The sequence below is a fragment of the Rutidosis leptorrhynchoides genome, chromosome 5 (assembly GCF_046630445.1).
Source record: "Rutidosis leptorrhynchoides isolate AG116_Rl617_1_P2 chromosome 5, CSIRO_AGI_Rlap_v1, whole genome shotgun sequence".
In the NCBI taxonomy this organism is placed as follows: Eukaryota; Viridiplantae; Streptophyta; class Magnoliopsida; order Asterales; family Asteraceae; genus Rutidosis; species Rutidosis leptorrhynchoides.
The window spans coordinates 411,307,438-411,316,605 of record NC_092337.1 but is presented as its reverse complement, the minus strand read 5'-3'; the positions used below and the strand labels follow the sequence as shown (position 1 = coordinate 411,316,605).

The 9,168-nt window shown below is 33.9% G+C and overlaps 2 protein-coding genes across 3 annotated transcripts; both read left to right on the top strand.

The window, feature by feature from the left end:
* Window positions 1-476: 476 nt before the first annotated feature.
* LOC139846490 (uncharacterized) lies at window positions 477-1,733 on the top strand. Its single transcript, XM_071835976.1, has 2 exons — window positions 477-656; window positions 1,406-1,733. Exons 1-2 carry the CDS (start codon window positions 552-554, stop codon window positions 1,490-1,492), a joined length of 192 nt encoding a protein of 63 aa, XP_071692077.1. The 5' UTR covers window positions 477-551; the 3' UTR covers window positions 1,493-1,733.
* Window positions 1,734-1,852: 119 nt separating this feature from the next.
* On the top strand, window positions 1,853-4,451 carry LOC139847281 (vignain-like). Of its 2 annotated transcripts, XM_071836959.1 has the most exons (5): window positions 1,853-2,105; window positions 2,388-2,780; window positions 3,342-3,574; window positions 3,702-3,842; window positions 4,061-4,451. In XM_071836959.1, exons 1-5 carry the CDS (start codon window positions 2,096-2,098, stop codon window positions 4,310-4,312), a joined length of 1,029 nt encoding a protein of 342 aa, XP_071693060.1. In that variant the 5' UTR covers window positions 1,853-2,095; the 3' UTR covers window positions 4,313-4,451. The 2 variants fall into 2 exon arrangements, with proteins under 2 accessions (XP_071693060.1, XP_071693059.1); XM_071836958.1 differs by lacking the exon at window positions 1,853-2,105 and having other exon boundaries at window positions 2,336-2,780.
* Window positions 4,452-9,168: the final 4,717 nt, after the last annotated feature.

Here is a 9,168-nt window from a genome sequence, read left to right as displayed (position 1 = left end):
CATTTCTAATGGTGACTGTGACGTTACAGGCAGTTTATGCACTTTTTGGTTAAAAAGTGCAATCTGACTGTGATATGACAATGTTAGTTTTTAACATTTTTTAATCGTTGTGTCAGTTTTTGTGTTAAATATTGAGTAGGGTGGGAAAAATAAATTAATTATAAAAAATATATTTATTAAATTAGAAAAATTAGTGATTAGATGAAAAAAGAAAAATTGACGATTTTTATTTTTTGCGTCCGAAGTTCAACTGATGAAACTGTGACGCTCTGTTAGGCTTCTTCAGTTTTCATTAGGTTTGTCCATGTAAAATGACGGATGAAACTAACACAAGGTTATATATGGTCTAAGCGTCAAGAACTTGTTCAATCTAATGAATTGAAAAGTATCGTTACCAAATATGTAATTTATATAAACAACGGGGACCTCAACAGTAATAAAAATTACTGGTTTCCTCTTTCCCCATATATCTAACGACGCCGTTTTCATAGTTCGATTATCGTCGTCAAATCGCGGTTTAGTCTACCAATCAATTCACAAATTCGATTAAGATGGTGAACATGACAACGTTTTTCGGGATGTCACTAGGCGCTTTTGTGTTCTGGCAATCCATGGATAAAGTTCATGTTTGGATCGCTCTTCATCAGGACGAGAAGGTCTATTTCAATCAATCTCTTTTTAATATCCAGATTTCTATACATACTATATCTGTATATATATATATATATACATATATGTGTGTGTATCTTTATATGCTTTGCATTTGATCTTGCTCCGTTATCCAAATACCTAAAATTGATGACCTAGGGTTTGTACTATTAATTATTCATCTGTTGTGTTAATCATCGAAATTAGAATTTTTATTCGTTTTATTTGCTTAAATTTTGAACTTTTGAATTAGGTCAAAGTTTGTTACAAATTGTAGAAAATGAAATTATTTCCTAATTCCTCTCTGTGATATATTATTTTTTGTGTGCTAAACTGTTACTTAGGAACTGGCTGCTTTTACTAGCATGTATAGTATATATATACTCAATGAAATTAATATCATAAATCTAAAATGTACATTACTCGTATCCCATTACTAGTCTTTAATGGAACCTATCTTGAAGATATAAAAAGATAGCTGCATCGTTTTTTCGTTTTCCAATATTCACTAGATAATGGACAAGGTCTTTTTTTGCACCTTAAAAGGTAATGAATGACGAATGTTTATTTTTAGTTGACTAATTCGGTTAACCTTGATAGTGAACTCTGAATACTAAAAGCTTAAATAGTTGATTTAGAAAAAGAAAATTCAACCAAGTTTAGGTTGGTGGGTCATAGTCCGAGTTGAAAATAGTGATGTGGAACAGGTCTCGTGACTTAACGCGCTGAATATATGTTGTTTGTAACAATTGTGCAGCAAGAAAGAATGGAGAAGGAAGCAGAGATCAGGAGGGTGAGAGAACAGCTGTTACAAGAGAACAAAGAACGAGACCCGATTGCTTAAAAGCGTGATACTCGAAGATCTATTTGGCAATTGTTGTTATTCCTTTTATGTTTTTTGTCAACTTGTGTTTGTATTTTCTAATTGTTCTTCAGTACACGAGACTTATGTATTAAGAAGATGCATATGACTGCTTTTAAAAGATCTTTCTTCTGCTCTAATAACAACTGGAGTCCATTGAATGTTGATTTTTTATCTGGTGATAAAGTGACTCTCGAGTTTCGGTGCAATTTCTTAAAGTAATAAACTTGATGTTATAATGAGTAATACAACTCACTATGAATGCTCAAATTGTTATTTCAGGTGTTCCTAATGCTAAGTATTTATGGTCTGTTATGTTTTGAACTATGTGATGCACTTATGTTTCTTTATGGTGCATATGGTCGTATATTATCTGTTGCAGTTATGTGTTATAGCACTTTGTGATTCAACCGGGAACTGTTTAATGCATAACAAGCGTAACTGCATGCTTCTCGTCTGCATATCCTTTACATTCGTCTGTTAGATCTACAATGACATCAGAAGTTGTTGTTCCTCGTACATTGGATTGCTAATCTTTATCCTATCAAGAAAGTGTCTAACTGAAAGTTATCACAAGCACACAAGATGAACTCAGGTACGCAGGCTTTACATACTCAGATGGTGTATTTTTCCTAGTACAAACAAATTTGCTGCTAAAAATAGTAAGTTAGCTTCTAAAAATACAGCTCGAATTATCCTTATATCCTAAGAAAAATCATATCAGATGATGCAAATAATCCTTTTGATAACAAACCCCCTCATCTATCACACTATATAAACTCACCCAACTCGAATTCATATAACATTTCATTCAGAACATTGAATATGGAAACTAGAAAAGTTTTTTTTACAGTTCTTTCTTTTGCTCTATTGATAGGAGTAATCAATTGTTTCGACTTCACCGAAAATGACTTGGCCTCAGACCAGACCATGTGGGACCTATACGAGAGATGGAGGGCCCACCACCACAAGGTCTCATGTGATCTTGGTGAAAAGAGAAGACGGTTCAACGTGTTCAAGTACAACGCTCAATACGTACACAAAGTGAACCAGATGGATAAGCCTTACAAGCTAGCGCTCAACGAGTTTGCTGACTTGACTAACCATGAGTTCAGGTTCGGGTTCGATTCGAAGATCCAACACTTCAGGATGCTCCAGGGTGATAGGCGGCAGACCCCATTTAGGCATGCGAAAACCGATAATCCACCACCATCTATCGATTGGAGGAACAACGGTGCAGTTAACCCTATCAAGAACCAAGGCCGATGTGGTATGTTCTTTTAACTCTCTGTTTTTAATACTGGATATCGAAAACAAGCAGGTGGGTTGAAGTGTCAAAAATGGTTCGGGTGAAAATGTGAAATTGTTTCTGGTTTGAAACGGGTTGGGTTGGGTTGACCCAGAACACCGACTCCATATTTTTTATTATTTCTGTTAGTATTATGTGTGTTATGTAAGATTACCGGTTGTTTACTTTTATTTTGTATCAAGTACTGTTTTCATGTCTTTGTTTGGGTAGGGGTCTCTGTTCCTATGAAACAGACCATTTTTCAGATTAAATGATAGATTAACCTGACAAAGAAACAACAATTTTACTTGCAAAATTAAGAGCTGTCCAGAACCAGATTATTAAGTGGAAAGTGAACAACAAATTTGAATAAAAGAATTTAGTATGCATCTGCTTAACAATATACTAACATTCACTTTTAGTTATTTTTTTTTTTAAATTCACCCTGTTGGCATGTTACTCTTAGAAGTAAAATATAGATCTGAATTTACTAGTGTGCAAGTAAAAATGGTTTACATGGCCACCGATTTAACACCGTGACAGGTAGCTGTTGGGCGTTTTCAACGATTGCTGGGGTGGAGGGTATCAACCAAATCAAGACCAACCAACTAGTTTCTTTGTCTGAGCAAGAACTTGTTGATTGTGAATCTGATAACAGTGGATGCAATGGAGGATTAATGGAAAATGCGTACGAGTTCATCAAGGAAACTGGTGGGGTTACATCCGAGCAAATTTACCCTTACTTTGCACACGATGGCCGTTGTGATACATCAAAGGTATCATAAATAATTTAAATATGCAACAAAAATTCTTAAACGTTATATCATTATCATCGAAGTTGATAAATTAAAGTTAAATTGAGTGAGTAGATGTAATCTAATTAATTGAAATCTTGCTATGCAGAGAAACCTGCCTGCAGTTAAAATTGACGGTTATGAAAATGTACCTGCAAATAGTGAAAACGCATTGAAGTTAGCTGCTGCGGCACAAGTAGTCTCCGTTGCAATTGATGCCGGTGGTCTCGCGTTCCAATTATATCATCAGGTATAAAATTCACCTAAACCTCAAATTGAACCAGTTACCTTACTTTTTTTTCTTATAGATAAAGATATATCGTTCTGTTTAGTTAGTCATATCATTTTAGTCGACAAATCATTGATTGACTTGATAGAGTTATTCTGTATTATCTCAATTACGTTTCGATTTCTCTTGTTATTTTTATCCAGACCCGTGTCATAATTATTTTTTTTTTAATGATTTAGGGTGTGTTTGATGGAGTGTGTGGTACGGAACTGAACCATGGTGTTGCAGTTGTGGGCTACGGAACAACACCAGAGGGGCTCGATTACTGGATCGTGCGGAACTCGTGGGGAACGGGTTGGGGTGAGCAAGGTTACATTAAAATGCGGCGTAATATTAATGCAGCCGAAGGGTTGTGTGGGATAGCAATGGATGCATCTTACCCTATCAAGACGTCTCATAACCCCGAAAGTGTTACGAAAGATGAACTCTAGATCCATAAACTGATAAACACCACCTTTATATGTTTCTATACTTTTGTTTGAGTGTGTTTATTTCTTAATCTTAATCTTTCTAGTTCTAATGATAATAAGAAAGCACAAATAAAGAATTGAAATTTGTTAATTATCTTGAAACCCATACGTGTATCTGTTAAGTGACCTACTTTTTTAGTTTTACTTTAACGTTTTTTATTTTTAATTTTTACCATTGCAATTGCAATGCTATTTGATAGAATGACTTGTGAATACATGGATCAACCAGTTTATTTTAAATTTAAAAGTAAATTGAATAGAAGATAGAAGATTAATCTGACTCAGTTAGTAAGATCACTCCCTATAGGAGCATTATCCGTAGCCACCCGTTCATTACCCCGCATAATGCCATAGGCACCAATTCATTATAGGCATTAGTTATAAGGCTTTCACCATGGATTTAACGAGTGCTTCTTAATTCATTATAGACATTAGTGAGGTATACTAGTACCTTTTGTAACCAAATACCCCCATTCAACATATGTAGAAGCATTTATGCATATTGTACAACCTTTTTACGAGCATTGTATAAGCATTAATCCATATTGTACAAGCATTCATATATATTTAACCGTATTTGTGCTTATTAATAAAAATGTTGTTTTAAAAAAAATGTGATTATATGTATAATTAATGACGTGGCAGTTAAGAGGAAGATGTTTTAATCATAATAGACGGGATTTAGTTATAGGATTTTATGAGTTAGCTATATGATTTGGGTGTTGATGTGGCGCTGATGTGAAAGGTTAAGAGGATGAATAGTTTAGTCACGATAGGGAGTGACCTAATAGACGTTAACTAAACCAAATGATGTTGATTAATTTATCATCATATAGGATCAATCAAACATGTAATCACAAATTAATAACATGAACATTAAAGTAAAACTTACTTAATGGAAGAATCGTTGCGCAATTAGGGTTTGATGATGAAGTCATGATCTTAAGGATTGATCAATTCTTGTAGTAATATCAATAATCCAATGGAGGGATTATGTCTCTCAAATTATGGTGTTCCAGAGAGAAATACGTGATTTGATATTATACAGGAAATATGACCACACCCATAATTTATAGTTATAACAGTTATTCCATCAATAACTGTCAAATATTAGTTAGGGTACATCTTGCCATTTAGGCAAAGTTTAGGGGATAAATTAATAAATGGTAATATGGCCACATATTAATTACGGGTCTAACATTCTCCCACTTGGTCGAATTACCATTTGCAGATAAACTTAAAATTAGGTTGGCCAAGTTTATCATAATTATCAAAATTTCATATAGCACCAAAGCAAAAAGATACAGCCTTACGTGTCGCATTTGACACGGGACCCCCATCAATTATGCTAATGGTACTAATATAAAATATATGATTTCTTTACGCCAAAATGACAAGAGCATAATGTGGTGTAAGTAACTAGAGGGGGGGGGGGGGGTTGAATAGTTACTTAATATGTTTTTAACACTTTTTCGATTGATCACCAAATTCGATTTAACTTTGATCAACCAACTCAACTCAAACTTGATATGTATAGTGTATATGTTCAAAATGATAAATGAAGTAATGTAAAGAACATAGACACAAGGATTTATAGTGGTTCTGGTGGATGTTAACTAATCCACCTTAATCCACTCCCCGATTACACTAATCGGGATTTGTTGCTTCACTAAGCACTTTTCTCCAAACCCAGTGGAGATCCGATTTACAAGTCTTCAACTTCTTTGGTAGACAACAAACCTAATCTTTCTTTCCCTTTGAAAGATCAACTCCAACCTAGATCAACTTGTCTTCACCTTGGACAAGTATTAATCTCCAAATAAGATTAATCAACTTTCTAAGTCCCTTTAAGGAAGTAGATCACTAAGCTAGCCTATGCTTCTACTAAATGAAGTTACAAGACTTATACACTTTGCAATGATGATCCTAACACAATACTATGACAACATTACATTAAGTAAACTCACAAGATAAATGATTTTGATTAGTAAGTTTACAACAACCCAATTCTATATATATAAGATCATAGAATCTTCTCTTGCTTGATCACATTTGAGTAGTAATTGATGCACTTGTGATCACTGGAGATAAGCCTTTGAAATATGCAAGAGGGTCAGCTTCAAATGCTCTTAAATGTTTGCCTTTTATAGTGAGATTCAAAAAATAGCCGTTGACACACGGTTGCTTGCACGGTCGACCGTGGTGCGACCGTGCGTGCTCCAGTCCAAATTAGGTATCCGTTGTATAGCCGTTTGACTCAAATTTGAACACCACATTTTGGCACCTTTACTCCTTCTAGCACATGCAAAAGAAACCAAACATCCTATACAAGTACTATATGCATTAAGTGTGTGAGATTTGGTCTTAATGCATGAAAGTGACTAATCATTCCAAAAGTGGTAAACCCAACATTCTTGGAGAAGTGTCTTGATTGATATTTAGGGAAATTTCAGTTTGGTCAAGACTTAGTCACATTAATGTCTTTGGTTCAATTCTAAAGACTAGTCACTATGTCATTAACTTTCTAGTTTCAATTAATCACAAGTCATGATCTTTTTTAAGTTTAGTTAGAGATTAATTGAACAGTGTCTCTATAAGATAATCATGAAGCATGTAGAGATATCAAAGTTAAGTAATAATCAATCACCCTTAGTTACTTAGACTAGATCAAATAGACAATTGACTATACTTTTATTGTGAACCATTTTACACTTAATCTATTGGAGTAGGTTAGTTACTTGAATCATAACTAATGAGCACATAGCAAACATATTAATCAAGTTGACAAGTTTATGAGTATTAAGCATATTGGCAAGTAGTAAGTAATACTCACATAGCAAGAGATAGTTATTCTAGGATCAATCATATAGATACTTGCACAACTTATAATTCAAGCACTTAATAAGTTTAATGTGCAACATAACACATTACATGATTAATGTGTAAGCACACATTAATGTCCAACACATGCACAAGGGAAGAGCAATCTCTAGTTAGGACTTGGTGACCATCCTAAATGTATCTAAGTATGTTTTAGGATTACAAGTCATTACTAGTTAACCTTGAGAGCATTGTTCCTTATTTAGCCTTAATTAATCACTAAGTCATTTCTAATAGCAATCATTGTTCTAGTGACATTGGCTTAAGTGTGTTGGTACTTGATGATCAGACTAAGGATATCTAGATAAAAATTAAAATCACAAGTTGTTGATTAACACTTATGTGTTATGCCTAATCTTGGTTAATTTATCATTAAGATGTCATTAGGCGTAATTAATCACAATTAGTGTTTTTATGACCAAAACTCGGTTGAGTATGAATAAGGCATCTATTCTCAGTATGTTGAGAAAGGTTTCATGAATTATAAATGTCGGGAACTAGTCAAACTTTATTTGGTCAAAAATGGTAACAGAGAGAACTGCGGTTGACCGTGGTGACGACCGTGCAACTTGTTTTCACAAAACTGCGTTGCAATTCAGTTTAGGTTTTTACGGTTGACTATGCGGTCGACCGTACCTCGACCGTGTGTTTAGCTGAAGTTTTAATTTCATTCTTTAACCTATGTTTGACTTGGTCGTTTGCAAGATAAAGTATGGATTAGTGATCTTGCGTGTTTTATGTTAAGATGTCAGTCATCACTTATGCATATGTATGTTTCATCATCAAAACATATTCTTTGGTTAATCACACTTTGGTTAATCATACTTAAGTTTATCGTTTAGTGCATTAACCCACATTCAACCAACATTCTCCCCCTTTTTGATGATGACAAACATATAAGTGATGAGGTACATTTTGCTATAAATACGCAAGTGTTAGCAATCACTTGTATCCATCTTTCTCCTCCTTTTGTCGAAACAAAAAGGTTAGCTCCCCCTAGAACTAAGCTCGCCCTTAGAACAAAACTCCCCCTAAAATTGTGCATATTAGAGAAACATATATATTAAAACACAATAAACACACATTTTATTCAGAGCAAGCATGAAACATAGTAACGCATATATGAAAATATGCATGGAGGATACAACAATTGAAAGTAGCTCTATTAAGCATGAGTGATGATGCTTTTGGTTCCTGAGGAAAATGTGAGGTTCAGTGCGTTGAGATGCTTGAACAGAAGCGTCAAGCGGCGACCATAAGGATAGGATTGTGAAGGATCTTGTTTAAGATCTTGCATCCTGGAAGCCATTATGTAGGCAAGATTTACTTGTATGGACTTGGTTAAGCACCACATAAGTACAAGTTCAGTCATGGAAACTTTATCATCATCTTCTTTTCTGAAGAAGATGTTGTGACTTATGATCATTTTGCATGTTTGATGTGTGCAGCGGTGTATACGAAATACTATTATTTTTATTACAAAATACGATACAATTTACACAAGTTTTATTTATTTATATAGATGGGATATACTTAAACCTTGCTACAACACTTATAGGCAGTGTACCTAATCGTAGAGTAGTGTAGTGTTTAGTAAGTCCGGTTCGTTCCACAGGGAGCTAGATGAGTTTAACACTATATTTTTTACAACTATATTTATATAAAATATATATAATTATATATAGTAATATTATTATAAAAGGGGGTTTTTACCGTTTAATGACCGGTTTGTCGATTTTATATTTTAAGCGTAAAGATAAATGACGATAATATAAATGACAGAATTTAAATTGCGATAAAGTAAATTGCAGTAATTAAAATGACAGTAAATAAAGGTACGATGAAATATGAAATAAAAGTATTATGCTTATTTAATCTTCCGTAATCATGATGTTTGACGTTTTGATTTTAATTTATTGTTATCCTGGGTTAGTTGT

What these genes read in the sequence shown, in the direction of transcription:
- LOC139847281 (XM_071836958.1), top strand. Translation starts at nt 2,336, where the DNA reads ATGGAAACTAGAAAAGTTTTTTTTACAGTTCTTTCTTTTGCTCTATTG. An exon ending in GCCGTTGTGATACATCAAAG is followed by an intron (nt 3,575 to 3,701) that starts GTATCATAAATA and finishes CTTGCTATGCAG; the next exon opens with AGAAACCTGCCTGCAGTTAA. An exon ending in CGTTCCAATTATATCATCAG is followed by an intron (nt 3,843 to 4,060) that starts GTATAAAATTCA and finishes TTAATGATTTAG; the next exon opens with GGTGTGTTTGATGGAGTGTG.
- LOC139846490 (XM_071835976.1), top strand. Translation starts at nt 552, where the DNA reads ATGGTGAACATGACAACGTTTTTCGGGATGTCACTAGGCGCTTTTGTG. An exon ending in CTCTTCATCAGGACGAGAAG is followed by an intron (nt 657 to 1,405) that starts GTCTATTTCAAT and finishes ACAATTGTGCAG; the next exon opens with CAAGAAAGAATGGAGAAGGA.